General features: G+C 61.8%; 2 protein-coding genes and 1 long non-coding RNA gene across 9 annotated transcripts in view; 1 reads left to right on the top strand and 2 right to left on the bottom strand.

The window, feature by feature from the left end:
- Positions 1 to 7,318, top strand: part of SMG6 (SMG6 nonsense mediated mRNA decay factor) — a 212,796-nt gene extending 205,478 nt beyond the window's left edge. For all 6 annotated transcript variants that reach the window (XM_008526314.2, XM_070562918.1, XM_008526313.2 and 3 more), the window contains 3 exons: positions 1,723 to 1,934; positions 2,226 to 2,307; positions 5,557 to 7,318. In XM_008526314.2, the coding sequence (XP_008524536.2) occupies positions 1,723 to 1,934; positions 2,226 to 2,307; positions 5,557 to 5,687 (425 nt within the window). In that variant the 3' untranslated portion in view covers positions 5,688 to 7,318. The remainder of the gene's footprint in view (positions 1 to 1,722; positions 1,935 to 2,225; positions 2,308 to 5,556) is intronic.
- Positions 7,319 to 7,471: 153 nt separating this feature from the next.
- HIC1 (HIC ZBTB transcriptional repressor 1) lies at positions 7,472 to 12,066 on the bottom strand. Of its 2 annotated transcripts, none has more exons than XM_070562933.1 (2): positions 11,932 to 12,066; positions 7,472 to 10,480 (listed from the first exon to the last, which is right to left on the bottom strand). In XM_070562933.1, exon 2 carries the CDS (start codon positions 10,458 to 10,460, stop codon positions 8,331 to 8,333), a length of 2,130 nt encoding a protein of 709 aa, XP_070419034.1. In that variant the 5' UTR covers positions 10,461 to 10,480; positions 11,932 to 12,066; the 3' UTR covers positions 7,472 to 8,330. The 2 variants fall into 2 exon arrangements, with proteins under 2 accessions (XP_070419034.1, XP_070419033.1); XM_070562932.1 differs by lacking the exon at positions 11,932 to 12,066 and adding an exon at positions 10,813 to 11,073.
- A 251-nt stretch (positions 12,067 to 12,317) lies between these two features.
- LOC139074124 (uncharacterized) lies at positions 12,318 to 13,401 on the bottom strand. Its single transcript, XR_011523582.1, has 3 exons — positions 13,263 to 13,401; positions 12,753 to 12,825; positions 12,318 to 12,450 (listed from the first exon to the last, which is right to left on the bottom strand). It is a non-coding gene; the product is annotated as an uncharacterized lncRNA (long non-coding RNA).
- Between the last annotated feature and the right edge of the window lie 3,745 nt (positions 13,402 to 17,146).

Here is a 17,146-nt window from a genome sequence, read left to right as displayed (position 1 = left end):
AAAAGTAGAGCAGCTTCTCTCCTCAAGGCAGAGCAGCAAGACCATCAAGTTGTTCCAGCTTCCCCTCTCCCCTCACTGGGCCCTGGGGTGGGGCAGCTTACAGGATGTCTCTGTGCTCTCTTAACCAGGAGATTTTCAAGGGGAAGAAAGTGATTGGTCACTTTTTTACTAGATGGTAAGGAAATAGTATAACTGAAAGAGGTTGCTGACATCTCAGGAGCCTCCTAGGACTTGGCAGGAGCCTCAGACACCATCCCAGACAAGCAGAGTTCTTGGTCTCCAGCACTGATTGTGCCCCTACTGTGTGTTCAGTCTCCATGTTCCTAGGGGATCCAGTGAAAGGCAGAGCTGCAGCCCTTGGCCTTGAGGAGCTCTTGGGGCAGTGGGGAAAACCAGATTTGGTGGGGAGGGAGCAAGTAGATGAGAAAACCTGGAGGAGAGGATATATTCAGAATAAATAAACCCCAGGGGCCCTGGACTCTCAGGGGCTGTTGAGAGGACTCCTGTTAGTGAAGCTTCCTCAGTGGACTTCTGCCCTATGCCCAGTACACAAAGGGTTAAGCTGACAGCTTTTCCTGCTTGTTTCTTGTGCTCTTTAACCTGCTTGTGCTCCTTCGGCCTGACCCCAACGTCGAAAAGCCCCGCCTGGTGCAGAAGCACAAACAAGCTTCCCCTTTGAAGCCTGTTTAGTTTGGAAGCAGGAAAGCAGATTTTGGGATGGAATACCAGTTTTTCGTGTTTGATGTTCTGTTTGCTGTACCATAAACTCATCCTCCACTACTCCCCAACCTCAGCCATACGTTGTGTGGACACTGCAGCCTCAGGTTGCTGGAAGCATGGGCATCGTGTCTGGATGTGTGTGTGTGTATTCCCACACGGGCCCTTTTCAGAAAGTGTCTCTGAATACCCAGACAGTGAGTGCCAGGCTTACCATGGAACAGCATGCTCATGCCGACTCCCCAAGCCATGAATCATTGTACTGAGGAGAGGCCTCAGACCCCAAACTCTCCCAGAGCCCCCAAGGAGTGCATATTTCCCACTTGACCTCAGGCTTTTGGCTGGAATTTTGGAAAGAATCTTCACCAGAAAATGAAGCCGTGTCCCAGACACAGAGGCAGGCAGACAGGCGCACGCGCACGTGCGCGCGCACACACACACACACATGCAGTATCAAAGGAGGTAGATGTGCCAAGGGCATGGTTTTGGGGAATACCAAGGCCCTTGCAAGTGAGGCTGTGACTGCTGTTTCTCACTTGGTGACCTCCCTGCACTCTGCTGGGAGGTGGGGTATAGAACTCTGCCCCTCTTGGACTGCTTCAGTTGGGGGCCCAAGAGGATGAGGAAGAGTGCCTCTTTCCCTTTAGCTGCTATGTACCCTTGCCTCTCCTGAGGGACCCTTTCAATTTGATCCTATAACTAAGGAATGCAACAGAGGGGCCAGGTTTCTTCCTCTGAATATGGCAGCTCCAGAAAATCCCTGTCAGTTCCTCCCAGGAGGAGGGCGGGGCTCGAGGGGAGAGTCAGAAAGGGGCTAGAGCACTGTGGAGAGTCTGGGACAGTTCTTGCCCTCCAAGGTCCCCTAGTTTCACTGGAAGACTTCTCTGGGGTAGGATGGCTTCTGTGGTCTGGGAAGGGACTGGCTGGGAAAGCGAGGCCTAGAGTGAAGGCAGACATAATTGCTGATTGCTGAAACTGATACATTGTGGGACTGTGTCTCATCAGTGATCAATGAGCTGGACGGCCTGGCCAAGGGACAGGAAACAGACCACCGGGCTGGGGGCTATGCCCGGGTGGTGCAGGAAAAGGCCCGGAAGTCCATCGAGTTCCTCGAGCGGCGATTCGAGAGTCGGGACTCTTGCCTACGGGCTCTGACTAGCCGTGGCAATGAACTGGAATCCATCGCCTTCCGCAGTGAGGACATCACTGGCCAGCTGGTGAGACCCCTGGCAGGAAGGGAGAACCCACAGCCAGCCTTCAGAACAGGGTCTTCGGGAGGGAGGGCCTAAAAGAAGGTCAGTCAACTTGGGCAGCTGAGGGGGCAGCCACCATCGAGGCCCAGAGGGAGAGTTCCTTGTCCTCTAGATCACTCTTGACCCAGCCAGGGAGGGTCAGGGCCTGTATGGAAGGGACTCTGAGATGTTACCCCAGAGGCAGAGGCTACCTGTGCCTCTTCTGCATGGCGCCCCCTCCTGTTCACTGGCACTTCTCACACTGTCTTCCTCCAGGGTAACAATGATGACCTGATCCTCTCCTGCTGCCTCCACTACTGCAAAGACAAGGCTAAGGACTTCATGCCCACCAACAAAGGTACAGCTTTGCCTCTGCTTTGGGAACATCCATCCCCCGACCCTACGTTGTCCTACCATCCTCAGCCTTAGGGAAGAGTTTCTTCACTGACTCCAGCCTGGGAAGTGTGAAGACTCAGGCCTGCTATAAGCCTGAAGCCAGCCCAGTTTCCTACCCTCCTGGAAGTCAGACCTCCCTGTCACAGCTCCCCCACCCCCAGGTGGACCCTGGGCCAACTAGAGATAGGCCTAGCCCAGGAAGCCAGGCTCTAGGCAGTGAGCTCTCCCACTCGGGGTGCATCCATTTCCTTTCTTGGGTCCTCGGTGAGTTATCTGGCAGCAGGAATGTCTTTGTGATTCAGTGTAGCTTGTTCTGGCTGTGGTCTCCTGAGCCCAGCCCTCTACAGCACTGAGAGAGCAATCCCCAGTGGTCCCTGGGGCCCACCTCCCTTTTCCTGGCCCTGCTCACCCACTCAGTTCATCCCTAAATGTTTACCCCTATCAGGCCGAGGGTGGAGGTACTTCCCCAGCAAGCAGTGGTCCTTTTCTTCCTATCTCTATGGTTGTGCCCTTATAGCACTTTGGAAGCAGGTGAGAGCTTGGACCAAGCCCCCAGCCCAGTTTTCAAGACCTTTTTGGTGAGCAGAATCCCTCCTTTGGACCAAAGGCCTGCCCTGGGGCTCTCTTCCAGGTTCTTAAGCACCTCACCCTCAACCTAGAACTGTCTTTCCTGCACAGCCCCTCAGAGTCAGCAAGACTCAGGGGTTTTCTGCTCCTGACTCCCAGGAGTCTGACATTTCTTCTTTTGGAAGGAATTCCTAGGAGTTTCTAGCTCAATGTCATCTGCGGAGCTTGTAATTCTCACCATTTGGTTTCTGTCCACGTATATGTGGTCTCTTGTCGTTTACTTTTTGTCGTTGTCGTCCCTCTTTCGCCTTTCCTCGTTTTCCGAGCCCTGGCTTCCAGGCTGGTCTGGGCATTGTCTTCTGTCCTGCTGCTCCTCCCATGCATGGTACACTGCAGCCCCTCATTCCTCCCTAAGTCTCTGTATCAGGGACTAGTAACAAGCCCACAACTGCTCTTCTTCAGAGGAGTCCTGCCACATGGCTTATACGTCCTGTCCCTTAGAGTCGGATCTGGAGCATTCAGGTGGTAAAAAGGAGGCCTGGCTGAGCCAATCAGAGGAGCTTGGGCTCTGCTCCCAGCAGCTTCCTAGAGGGGCACCTTCTGAGGGAGAGGTAGGCAGGACTGTAGAAGGCCTTGTTGGGAAGTATGGTTCAGATACTGCCGTGGCCCCACCCAGCTTCAGAGCTGTTTCTTTCTTAGCAGAGACACATTTTGGCTTTGGCTCTACTAGTCTCCCCACCCCCATTTCACCCCAAACAGCCTACAGGAACCCATTGCCATCCTGGGGACCGCCCCTATCAGAATTACATCAGCAACGGCTGGTGTAATCAAACCCCATTTGTCAGTGTGAATTCTTAGCAGATTAACTTGTCAGATTCACAGAGAAACCGTCACCAAATGTTTATGTGTAAACGATGTTGAATTTTAAAATCATGTGGATTATGGCGGATGGGGCCTGACAAGATGACAGTCTCTGGTTTCTAACAAAGTGAAGTTACCAGTGTCAAAACAGAGGATGTTTATTGTTAAAAATGTCTCAAAGTATCCACAGAAACCCCTGCAGACCCCTGCCAGCAAAGCTGGGCCTTGGTTGGCTGACCTAAGGCCTGGGACTCTCCTGGTGTGAGTCCCAGGGCAGGAATGGTGGGGCTGCAGACAGACTCGGCAGCCAGCTTGGAGCCCCACACAGCACCACACGACACCACTCAACCCCACCACACACCCCAGAGGGGCCAGGCCCAGGCAGTTGAGCAATCTCAGAGCATCCCCTCTACCCAGGGCTGCCTTCCTCTCCTTTTCTGCCTACCACAGCCTCTCACCTTTCATCACACCCTTCTTCCACCTCTCCCCCTCTCTCACCACCATCGGACCCCATGAGCCTCTCCCTCCCTCGTCCTCAGTACTCCTCTCAAGGCTGACAGCCAGTTCTCAGCCTCCCTGCCTGGAGCTGGCAATCCTGAGACTGCTCAGATCTGACATGGACATTTGCAGTCCCCCGGCCCCGCCAGCCCCCGCAGTCAGTAAAGCCCCACAGGAGGTTTCCTCTGCCTCACTGTCTGCTGGGCCTCCGTCAGGAAACACCCAGCTTGGGGTTGAGAAGTGGACCTGCCACTGGAGGGGCCTTACCAGGGGTGGGGATGTCACTTGTGTGAGTACTTGGCCCTGGTTTAAATTCTCCCCAATACGCTAAAAGGTTAGGGAATTAGGGGAAAAGAGGGGGTGGAAGACATCCTGCTAAAAAAGTCATCTGAAAAGAATGAGGCTCTCTGTGCTGATAGAGAAAGATCTTTAAAATACATAAAATTTGAATAAAATAAGTATGGCTAGTATGATTGTAATATTATAGGAGGAAAAAGCTTATATAACAAGTATATATACTAGTAAATGTGCATAAAGAAATCTGGAAGCATACACAGATCTACCCCTGGGGAACAAGACAGACACACATGGAGGGAGACAACTGGGAGGACCATCCTGACTTTACCTTTTCCTTTTTCTTCCTCTGTACTGTTAGGAGTTTTCACCACATGCGTGGATTACTTTTACTTAACAGAGGAAATCATTTGGCTGTACTCAGGGCTACGTTGGCACGGCTCTGCCAGGGATTCTTGCTCTCCTCTGCTTAGAGCTCCCGTGAGCTGACTGCTCTCCTCACACCCAGGAGCCCTGGATACACTTTATATTCCACCTTGAGTTTCTACCTCTTAATACCCAAAGCATCAACTGCTGGTCTTGGAGGTAGAGAATATGCAAAAAGAGAGGGATCTTGTGAGTCCAGGACCAGCCATGCAGTCAGAAAGAGTAGAAAGAAAAGGGTCTTCTACTCCCTCAGTTCAGAGTCCTGGGAGAGGGGTCTGTGGAGGCTGGTGGCTTGGGCAGCTTGCAGGGCACGAGGCAGCACAGTCCTATGCTGGAGGCAGGGCTCCAAAGCAGAAGGCCAGCCACAGCCCAGCCTGGCCCTCTGTAAGTCAGTAGGGGAGGGGCACCCCCCGCTGATTGTCTTCATCAGGTAAAGGACTTGGGGGAAGGCTGAGAGATGGCTGGCCTTGACCCCCCAGGACCAAATTTCCCTCTAGAGAGAGGAGAGGCAGCCAGCGCCTCTGCCAACTGCCCTCGGTGAAGTCCTTCTCTCTTGTGCCAACAGAGGAGCCAATCCGGCTACTGCGGGAGGTGGTGCTGTTGACGGATGACCGGAACCTGCGTGTGAAGGCACTGACGAGGAATGTGCCTGTGCGGGACATCCCAGCCTTCCTCACGTGGGCCCAGGTGGGCTGAGGGGGCCTCACCGGGGCCCACCCCCATGGAACCGTTCCTGAGAGGCCACCAGGCGCACAGTGTAGCATAGAAGATGCCCACGTGCCTGAGCCACCAATCCACCCAGACAATAAACCATCCTCTTCCAACCCACGCCGTGGCCATGCTGTGGGGGAGCTGCTCCTCACAGAGCCCCTCCCAAGGGTCGGGCGGAAACTGCTGGGACCCTCCTCGGCTGCCAAGATTTAGCAGGGAGGTGGCTGGCTGCAGTGACAGCAGGTGGGCCAGCCAGGTAGGCTGCCCACACTCTGAGCCTTTCTCCCTCCCCATGTCTAGTTCAAGGGCTGGGAGAAGGCCTTCTCGGCCCCAGGACTCAGCCACTTTCTCACCTGGAGATGGGGCAGGGGGTTAAGAGTTTCCATCAGATGCAGGTGGAATGACGGGTCCCTTTGATTTTCTTCAGAATCCCTGTCCTGAATGTGTCCAAGAGGCTTTGGTCATGCCATGAAGAGAGTGCCCAGGGTTGGTCTCTCTCCCTGAGGCCTGGATTCCCCACGGACCTAAGTTGGGTTCTGGACCCCACATCCTGAACAGCAGCCCTAGGCCCACGCCTCTTCTACCCCACCCCCAACACAAACACACACCCTGCTGCTCTTCTTCCTGCCCTTATCAATCTGGGTCCATTGCACTTTGCCACTTACTTTCCCCTCGGATGGTCATGGGTCTGGAGGGAAGGGACATCCAGTCTCAGGCCCATGCTCCCTGGGTGGCCTTTGCCTTCTCCCTCCCCCCTCATCAGCCTTCCTTTTACTCTAGTTCCCCACTTCACGAAATGTCCTCAGGTTCTTCTTAGTTCTCCCCTCCCTGTCCTCCCTCTCTCCCTCCTGAGTCATCCCCTTCACCCTCCTTCCCTTTCTAGTTGACCCCTCTCACCTCCCTGGTCCCCTCCATTTCCTCACCTCAGTTCCCCCATGGAGGTTCTCACTCTGAATCTTCCTCCTCCGGTACCTGGGACAGGAACCTAATAAAGTTTTTCCACCCCTAACCTCCTTTGCCTGGCTCCTGTGCTCCGAGAAACTTCCAGGCTTGTACAGCCCAGCCTGAGGGTAGCCTGAAGTTTCACCCTGTTTCTAGCTTTGCCCTGGAAGAACTTGACACAGGGGCCCTTTGGCCTTGGAGTTTCTTGTTGCCGCTGGCACCTGTGTTCAAAATCTCACTCTGGAGGCTGCCTTCTGGGAATGGGTTCTCCCAATCCAGGGACGGGGATGAGGGGGACTTAGAGGGAAGGCAGTTCTGAGGAGGAGCCAGGAGTAAATTTTGATGGGACCAGTGAGGGAATCTGCCAGAGCACCGTCTGACTTCACAGGTTGCCCTGAAGATGAGAGCAAGGCTGTGCCTTCCCTGAGGCCCAAGACTATGCCAGAAGGAAGGGGGACTGTGCAGGAGAGCCAGGGCCAATAGTTTGGGGGTATGAGCCCCCCAGGGCCTCAGAAGACTGGGCTGTTTAGGGTACAGGGTCCCCGGCCTCTCTTTTGAGAACTTCTCCCTGGATGAAGGCCACTGACTGGGTGGGTGGGAGACCTGTCTCTCCTTTCTGTCCCATTTGCAGCACTGGTTTTGTTTCCTTAATAAATTTTTAGTTATGAAACATACCTGACCTCTTGCTGATCTGTCTCTGGGACTGGGGAGGGAGAAGGTCCAAGTCTCTGCACTTGTATGGGGGTGCGGGTCTGCCCCCTCCACCCACCCTGGTGCAGCCCACCCAGGTCCTTGTGCAGGGTGGAAGAGAGCAGCAGGGTCCAGGGTCCTTGGTTACTGCTTTATTGCTGTTTGGTTCGAGTATAGAAAATGGAAGCGGCTCTGGAAGAGCCTGTGTACAAGGTAGGAAATATACAAACGAGGAGGAGGGAGCTAAAGAGACCACGTTCCAGCCCAGCCCAGCCTGGGCTCGGGATGGGGGGCTGCCCAGGGCGCATGCAATAAATATGGTCCGGGGCCCCAGGGAAGGAGAGGGACACCACACCGCGGGAGTGGGAGACCGGGTAGGCCAGGGCTGTCTCAGCCCTCTGACTCCAGAGGGAGGGAAGGGTTGGCCCTGGGGCTAGTGCCACTTGTGCAAAATGAGGAACTTCACATTATCAGTCCCGGGGCGGGCGGGAGCGGGGGGCAGGGGGCCCTCCGGCCGGCTCAATCCCCTCCCCGCTCCCCAACTCTGCCCAACGCTCCGACCCCAGCGGGGAGATTCACAGTGAGAATGGGTGTGGTCGCAAGGGCCGGAGGTAGGGCTGGGAGCGCCCCAACAGTGACACCCCTCCCCCCAAGAGCAGCACGGAGCCGGGGAGGGGGCCAACAAACCACAGGAAGAGGCGGAGAGGGGCCGGGGGTCTCCTTTGGTCAAAGCTGATATCAAAAATATAGATCTCCCTTCCCCCATCCCACCCCTGTCCCGGGGTTTTCCCCCCACCCCCACCCCCAGGCTAAGGCACAAAGCAGTGAGGCCAGGTGAGGCCGCAGAGAGGTGGGGCCGCCGCCACCGCGGCGACGCTGCCGCTGCTACTACAGCTGTCCGGGCGCGGTGTGCCTGCTCGCTGCTGCCGCCGCCGCTCCCTGGGGGCGCGGGTCGAGACCACGCGGCAGCGACGACGCGGGCCGGCCAGAGGCGCCCTAGGTGGGGGAGAAACGGTCGATGGTCCGGCCGTCGGGTCCAGCGGCCAGGTGCGCTCCCTGGCTCAGCACCTCGGCCGCCTTGTCCGGGCTCAGGCCCAGCTCCGCCGTGAACTTAGCCAGCGGGTAGAGGCTCTCGAGCGCCACCTTGGGGTCGTGCAGGAAGTGCGTGGTCTGCGCCAACAGCTCGGCCGCGGCTGCCTTGTCCTGCTGCTTCAGGCTCAGCTGTTCAGCCGTGAGGCGGGCCACAGCAAAGACGCCCTCGGGGAAGTCGAGCTTGCCCTTGCCATCCGGGCCGGGGACGCCAGGTAGCCCCCCCAGACCCGCCAGCGCACTGGCTGCGCCGGCCGCCCCACCCACGGCGTGCATCTTCATGTGGCTGATGAGGTTGCGTTGCTGTGCGAACTTGCCGCCGCACACCTGGCACTCGTAGGGCTTCTCGCCCGAGTGGATGCGCATGTGCTCCGTGAGGCGGTACTGGCGCGTGAAGCGCATGCCGCACGCGTCGCACGCGAAGGGCTTGAGGCCCAAGTGGCTGCGCATGTGGCGCGTCATGGTCCCGCGCTGCGTGAACTTCTTCCCGCAGATGGTGCATGGATAGGGCCGGGTCAGCCAGTGCGTCTTCTCGTGCTGCCGCAGCGTGGCCGGGTCCTTGTAGCTCTTGTCGCACGACGCGCAGCGGTACGGCCGCAGCAGCTCACCCAGGCTGCCCGGGGCCCCAGCGACCTTGTCCCCACCGCCTCCAAAAGGGGGCCCTAGGCCTGCGGCCCCGGCAGCTACCTCAGCCGCCTCGGCCCTGCCATACAGCGCCTCCTCCTCCTCCACGTGAGCCTCTACGTGCGCATTCAGCTGCTCCGAGCTGGGAAAGCCCTTGCCGCACGGGATGCACACGTACAGGTTGTCACCGAAGCTCTCAGGCTCGCCGTAAGCCAAGTGCGGGCATGGGTAGCCCTCGAGGTGGCCGCCGGGCGGGCTGGGGTCTTCGCTGCTGCCCGTCTCCTCGCTGCTGCTCTTGTAGTCGTCGCCGTCACCGCCTGCGCCAGGCCCGTCCAGGCTGCCCGGGTAGCGCGGCGGCGGCCCCAGGCCGAGCGGGGGGCCCCCGGGCGAGGCGGCGGGGTCCCCGCCACGCTCCTCGCAGCGCTCGCCCGGGGAGCCGCGCTCCCGGCCCAGCTCGTCGCCGTAGCTCCCCAGGCCTGGCTCATGCTTCATCCAGCGGTAGAGGAGACTGGGCCCGTCGGGGCGGCCGGGGGGCTCGGGTCCCGGGCTGCCGCCGCCGCCACGGAACGGGTCCGGAGGCGGGACGGCCTCCTCCAGCTTCTGGAAGAGCGGCGGCAGGGCCAGCGGCGGCTCCTTGTAGGCTGCGGGGCCGGCGCTGGGAGGGCTGTCTGGGCGCGGGGGCAGCTCGCGTTCGCCCGGCGGCCGCTCAGGAGGCGCGGAGCCCGGCGGGCTTTTCTTGGACAGGTCCAGGCCGCAGAGCGGGGAGCAGCGGCGCTCCGGGGCGCAGAGGGCGGCAGCCGGGCCGGGGCCCGAGGCGTACAGCTCCGCGCAGTGCGTGTTCACGGCGGCCTCGGGGCCCGACGGCGGCTCGGCGGCGGGCGGCGGCGGAGGCCCGGCCGGGGACGAGTAGCAGGCCTGGATGACGGGTGTGGCGGCCCGCAGGCCCCGGCCCGGCCGCCCATAGGGTGCGTAGCCGCCGCCGCCGCCGCCGCCGCCCCGCAGGTGGCAGTACTTGCCGTGGCGCTTGAGGCGCTTCTTACACAGCGCCACGAGGTCGGGGATCTGCAGGTAGCTGGCAGCGGCCAGCACGGCGCCCAGGCTCGGCTCGGCCCCCGGGGCCACGGACGCCGCCGCCGCCTCTGCGCCATCAGCCAGGCGTCCGGTGTAGATGAAGTCCAGGACCAGGCGGAACACGGCCGGGCTCACCATGTCATGGTCCAGGTTGAGCAGGTTGTCATGCACCACCAGGGACTTGAGGTAGGCGCTGCTGGCCGCCAGCACGTTCTTGTGTGCGCGAAAGAGGGCGTTCTGCACCACGATGATCACGTCGCACAAGAAGCCCTTGGTGCGCTGGTTGTTGAGCTGCAGCAGCAGCTGCCTCGAGTGGCCGGGCGCCTCCATCGTGTCCAGCATCGTCTGCCCAGCACAATCTCCTGCGGGGACACACACCAGCCGGGTCAGAGCCGCACCGAGCCCTGGCTGCCTGGACCCAGCCCGGTGCTTCTCCCCTCCACTTCCCCTTCCCCTCGGCTAGGCCGGGGCATCAGCACCGCGGCCTGGGCATTGGCGGGGGATCGGCTGCCTCCGAGTGTGGGAGCCTGGGCCGGCAGGCCCGGCCAGAGGAAGGAGCAGGAGAGTGGCTGGTGGAGAGGAGGCCGGGCGGCCTGCACCTCAGGCCCGGATGCCGCCGGCCACACAGGCTGGGTTGTGGGGACTTCCGAGGAGAAAACTGTTCGGGCGAAGTGACCCTTTCGGAGACAGTTACCCGACTTGAGGAAAATGTCCGCTTCAGGAAAAGTCATTCAGGGCCGAGAAGTTTGCCCAAGTGGGATATAAGGGAGCCGAGTAAAAAGCACCTCCCGCCTCGGGAGAAGTTGCCCCAGCTGGGGGAAGTGATCCGGAGCAGGGGAGCGCGGTGCCCGCCGTGGCGCCGCCCTGGCCGGGGCTGTCAGGCCCTCATTTGGGGCCCGGGCGGCAGCCGCGGCGCGGGGAGCGGAGGCAGCGGCTGCCTTGGCGGGCAGAGCTCGAAGGCCGGGCCCCGGCACGGGGAGGGCGTTATATCGGGGCAGGAGGCTGAGGCAGGAAGCAGGTGGGGGGGAGGGGGGAGCCACGCAGTTCCCAGGGGAGGGAGGGGGCAGCGCCCCGGGCGGGCACGGCGCGCAGCCGGCTGCGGCCCTGACCCGGCCTGCGCCCCACCCGCGTCCCGGCCCCGGGCCTCGGCCTCTGCTCTGCATTCGCGGGCCGGGAGCCTCCCTCCCCAGCTCCCCTCGGCCCCTTCTCCACACGAACTCCGCCGTCCCAAACTTGGGGAAAAGTTTCCCAACTTCAGACAGGCCAGGAGGAGCGCGCCAGCCCCGGTCCCTCGGCTCCCAGCTTTTCCTCTCGGCCCCCAATTTCGGCAGCCAGGCGTTTGCGGGGCCTGAGCCGATCCCTGAGCTCCCCTGCCCGCCCGCTCGCCCGCCCGACCCTGTTCCCCTCCTGGCCCGCAGGGCCTCGCAGCCCGTTACCTGTGGCCGCAGCCCGACCGGGCTTCCCTCCCCGAGGCGGTGGCAGCTCTTAGCCAGGGCCCCACCCGCCCCGCTGCCAGGCGCCGAGCTGTGCCAGGGCAGCGCCCCTGCCAGCCCCGCCCGCCAGCTCCCCTTCCCTTCCTCTAGCCTCTTCAGCCCATGTGCGGGCAGAACCGGCCCCGGGCCGCTGACCCCGCCGTGAACCCAGCGCAGAGCAGCGGCCCGGAGGTCCTGAGTCCTCTAGGGGCGACACCCCGAGACCTGAACCCCAGCCGCGCTGGGGTGCCCGCGCCAGAGGATGCGCCCGAGGCGGTAGCGCGCGAGGACCGGGCTGTCCGGGTCCCCTGTCCCTCCCGGTCCCCAGCCCCAGGACCCACCTGGGGGGCATGTCGGAAGCCCCGGGCCCGGCTGCCGGCGGATCCAGGGGGGACGTGGCTGCGCTGCGCTGCCCTCCGCCCGCCGGGCCCCCGGTCGGTCTGTCTTGCTGGTCCGTCCTCCCCGCGTCCTGGTCGCGTCTCAGCCCCGCCGCGCTTTCCGCACACTCTTATCTGGAGCGGCCCGGCCCGGCAGGCGCTGCTGCAGCTATGGCGCCACCTCGCGGCCGCGTGGGGCTTTGCGCAGCACAGCCGCGACCTCCCTCCCGCGCACCTGGGTTGGAGGTTCGCAGATACTGCGCTGGACCGGGAGGGGGGCCTATTCGCAGGTTCACCCTCCCAGATGTGCCCACTTGGGGACCCAGGCCCCGGACCTGAGAGCCCCACAAACCTCGGGGTTTTGAGCTGAACGCTCCCGTGTACGTATTTCTAGATTCTCACATTGCCCCAATTCAGAGAAGTCTTGCCCCCAAGGAGGGGACTCTGGTGACAGTGGCTGGTGGGAAGGAGGTTACGGAAACCCTAACGGAGAAGAAGGTAGACAAGATCTTAGGGGACTCTCCTTAGGCATTCCTAGATGGAACTGTCCATTTATACCCACCACCCCCAACACATCCACCCTCACTCAGCCACATGGGTTAGGTACGCACAGAATAAACCTGTTTGCACCCAGACGGTCTCCGGGCATTGACACCTGCGGGCACGCCTGTTTGCACAGAACATACCTGCCCCCTTCCGGAGTCCAAGCCCTGAGGACTGGACTCCAGGGGCTGCTACGTAGGGCCCTTCGTGGACCTGAGTAGAGGTGTTACAAACAAACAGACCTGAACTTTCAGGTCTCTGGAAGGATCCCAGGACATTCGAACGGGAATGGCTGGACAGCGCCTCTTGGAGGTCCTGCAAGAGAGACCCAGCCCCCAGATTCCCTATGTGAGCCGTTTTGAGGGACCTGCCTGGACCACCTCCTCTCCAACCCACGGACCCGAGAGAAACGTGACAGGAAGGCCTGCAGGCCGGGATCCCCCGCAAGGTCCTGCATCCCCAGGTGAAGGCCGGGTTCTTGCAGGTGACGCCCCTTCTGGGAGGGAGGGGACCCTGCACTGGCGCGCGGGCACTCGCACGGCTACTCCGGAAGTGTCCCCGCGCAGCCCAGCCGCCGCAACGGCCGGTAGCCAGCGCCGGGTCACCGCGGCCCACGCTCCGCCTCCTCCCCGCGCCTCCTGACCCCCGCCTACACGTGGGGGGTGGGAGTGCGTCCCCGAGAACGCCTGCAGCTTCTGATTGGCTGCTCTTCCCTCAGCCGCCGCGCGCGAGAGGCTGGGGCTCAGAGTTACCATAGTAACCGATGAGGTTCGCCCAGATCGCGTCTCTCCAAGGCCTTGGAGAGCTTAGCAACTCGCAGGGCCGCTGGGCAGGTGGGGGCCGCGTTCGCCACCCCCCGCGCGGTCCTCCGCCCCCACGCCCCTGCTAGAGGTAGTGGCTGAGTCATTCATTGAGGGGCCGCCGGTGCAGCCGCTCGTGGTCCGTGACAGACACCAAGGTCTCAGGCGCCCCCCAGAGGCTCTCTTTCCTCCACAGGCGACTTCATGGCCTTGGGGCCAGGCGGCAGCTCCTGGTCCCCGCAGGTCCCTCCGACTCCCACCGAGTCTTGAGTCCGTGTTCTGGATCTATCTTATCCAAGTCCTCTCCTCCGTCTCCCCACGGTGTCCTCACTAGAGAAGTAGTGAGGTTCCAAGAATGAAAATTGTGGGCTCCCAAGCTTCCAGCCTCTAGGGGAGACGGACCCCCACATCTTGGCCAAGGGACGTGCGGCTGCGTCGAGGTGGAAAAATGTATGGAGTGCTGGAGGGAGACTAGAAGGCTCCTCAGAAGAAGTGCTCTTAGAGGTGGGCTTTGATGGACGAATAGGTGTTCTCACCCTAGACAGGAAGGCATTCCTTGGAGCAGAGAACCACTGGGGCAAAGACTGGAGACAAAAAACCTAAAGAAAAAGAAAAGGGAGGGGGAACTCTAGGAGACCAGATCCCAAAGTGTGCGTGATCTCTCTGACCCCGTTTCAGCTGTTATCTTTTATCCTTGTGATGGGGCCAGATCCTAGCCCCACAAGGAGCCCCTCAGCCCCGTGTCTCTTTTGTGCGGTGCAGTCTGTGGTCCACCGTGCCCACTGTCTTTTTCTTCAACACTCTCCCCAAGTTGACTCACTGCCCCAGCCCCTACCCTCAAGCTGTCCTTACATTTGTACGGGAGGGTCTTACACACCTTCCCCCAGCCCAGCTGCCCTCCTATGAACTTCCCCCTTCTTCAACCTTTGACCTTTCCCTCCCTCCCTAGTTTCACCTACCCTGGCTGTTGCTGCCCCCTCCCCACCCCAATCTGGCTCCTCCTCCCTCTGAACACACTCCCCCTTCCCTATTTCGAGGCTTCCTCAATTGATGGAGCTAGGCTGAGCCAGGATCCTTCATTTCCCTGCTGCTGTCGAGGGGAACTCTCCCCGGCATGGTGTGGGCCCTTCCTGCCAATTCTGATCTCCAGGAACTCTAGCTCCTCCTCTTGGAAGTGGTCTCTGCCCCGCAAACCCCTGGAGACCCCTCCCTGCCAAGCTGCTGAGCCCTTGGTCTCCTTCACTCCTTATCACCCTTGTGTGAGCTCTGCCAATGCCCATCATTCCACAAATGGGCCCTAAACGCAGTCCACTGTGTGCCAGGCTCTGAAAATGGCACTGCCAACCTGTCCTCCTGCACTCCACTGGCTGAGGCTCTTCCTCTTGCCTCTTCTCCTGCCACCTTTTCCCCAACTGCCCCATAGAGGACCCCCTTGTTCATTTCCGGGGAGTGCAAGCCACCTCCTCAACTCTTCTGCCTTCCTTTGGGTCTCCAACTCCCGATTGGTACCTGGACCCCCACTGGACCTTCCCTTCCAGGCCCAGCCTCCTCCTACAAAGCCTTCCAGGACCCCTGAGCTCCCGCATTCTTTTTCTTCATTTTCCGGACACCACAGCTCTAGAAGCAGCCCTAGACCCCTCCTAGGGTCCAGCTTCCTCTCCTGAGCCCACTCCCACCACCCCCCCCCCCCCAGTGGCCCTGCGGTATAGCCCTTGAGAGGTATCTTGTGGCTTCACAGAGCCGTCGGGTTCAGCAGGTGAGGAATGGGAATGGGGGCTACCGGGTGAGGCCCTCTGGAAGGCGAGCAGGGTGGGGTTGCGCCCCCAGGTGTTTCAGAGTGAATAAACATGTAACGGACTCCTTCACTCTCCCGGCACTATCCTCCCGCCGGCCCCCAGCCCGCAGTTCCGGAAAGTTAACCCCTGATAGACCGGCACAGGGGGCTCGGGCTCCCCCTCCCGTTCCTGCTTCCGTGAGCCCTCTTCCCCCTCCCAGCTCCCTGTCGCCTCGGTACCCCCCCCCCCTCGCCTCGCCACTATAAATAGCCCCTCTTCCCGTTTCCTAAATTCCCTGCTGACGTCGGCAGCGCGTCAGTGTGTAGGAGCCGCGGCCGCATGAATGAGCCGCCGCACGAGTACTACGCGCTCCTATAAAAGCCGCCGCGCCAGCCGGGCTGCGGGAGGCGAACGGGCGCGGGCGCGACGCGGCTCGACAGGTAAGCGGGACTGACCGACCGACGGGAGACAGATGGACCCACGCACGGACACGGACAGGAGGGCAAGGAAGAGACCGGCAGGCAGCAGGTTGGAGGGCCCCTACAGGGGTGGGGTTGGGGACAGGGTGGGGTACCAGGGTCCCCTCGCAGCTGGTGGAGCCGGGCCGGAGGCGTACACAGAATCCCGTGCAGCACCTGCCCGCTCCTGGATGGAGACGCAGCCACTTCGGAGGAGCATCTAACAGAGGATGGACCCCAGAGTCCCCGCAGCTTTTCCTGGGGCTCCTGCGCCATTCTCCCAAGAAAGTGGGGCGAAGGTGCTCGCGCCCCCTCCTCCCCCTCCCCGCAGCACGGTGACTCAGCCTCGCTGCCCCCGGCCAGCTGAGCGGGGGAGCGGGCAAGGGACAGACGCCCACCTGCCCGCCGCCCGGGCCGCAGCTCTCTCGGGACCCCAGCCCCGCATTCAGCCGGGGCGCCCCCTCCCCGTCCTGTCCCGTCGGGCTGGTCCCTCTGCGCCCCCGACTTCCCGCCTCTGCGCGAGGAGCTGTCCTCTCAGGACCAGGAGGGGGCGGGGCCTCAGCCGGAGTGCCCCGCCCCACCCCCACCGACCCCCCTCCACCGGAAGTGCCTCTCCGCAGGGACATCTTTGACGTCACAGGGCTTTGACGTCAAGGGCCGCGTGCCTGTCCGCGAGCGATGGGGCCGAGAAGGGCGGGAGACGCGGGGGAGGAAGAGCAGCAGCGCCCCCAGCTGCGGGCGACAGTGGCACTCCCGCCCGGGCAGCGCGCCGGCACCTTGGCTCTAGACTGCTTACTGCCCGGGCCGCCCTCAGTAACAGTCTCCAGTCACGGCCACCGACGCCTGGCCCCGCCCCAGGACCGCAGACCCGGCCACCTGCCGCACCCCTGGCCCCTCTGTCCCCGGGGTCTTCCAGCCCCATGCTCGCTGCCCGCGGCGCCGCTGTCCGCGGTGCTGATCCAGCGCAGGCGCCGCCATCGGGCCGTCCCGTCCCTGGTCCCCAGGGACTGCGGGGGGCGGCAGGCCCACAGGTACATCGCACAGGCCCGGAGCAGTCCCGCGCCCCGTTCCCTCCGCGCGCGCGCCGCCCCCTCACCCCCCCGCACCCCGCGGTCCTGACGTCAGCCTGACTGGAGCTGCCGCGACGCCGTCAGCAGCGCACGCCCCGCCCCCGCGTCTCCAGGACAACCGTGGCTTTCGATTGTTACTGTGGGAACCGGAGGTAACAGTCTACAGCCATGGTCGCCCCGCAGCACGCCCACGCGCCGCGCCACGCCGCGCACTGCCAGCCCGAGAAGAGGGAGACCTGGAGCAGGAGGAAGCGGGGGCGGCGAGTCCAGATCCGATGCGTCTGTGGGGATGGCGGGAGGGGCGGCGCAGGGAGGCGGGCTACTCCCTGGTTTGACTGCCGCGCGTTCACCCAGGCAAAGAAGAAAACACGGTCTGCGGAGTATGTCTGACCCTCCGCCTCAGTGACCGTCCTGTCCTCCTAGCTAAGGTATTGCAGCCAGGGGATGGTGAGAGAAGGGGCAGTTCTGGGTTTTGGGTTCTTTTTGTCTCCTTGGTGGGAGGGAGGCTGCTGGGACCTGGAGACAAGAAAAAA

This window comes from Equus przewalskii, chromosome 10, assembly GCF_037783145.1.
Source record: "Equus przewalskii isolate Varuska chromosome 10, EquPr2, whole genome shotgun sequence".
In the NCBI taxonomy this organism is placed as follows: domain Eukaryota; kingdom Metazoa; phylum Chordata; class Mammalia; order Perissodactyla; family Equidae; genus Equus; species Equus przewalskii.
The sequence above is the reverse complement of the archived record's forward strand: the minus strand, read 5'-3'. Positions and strand labels throughout refer to the sequence as shown.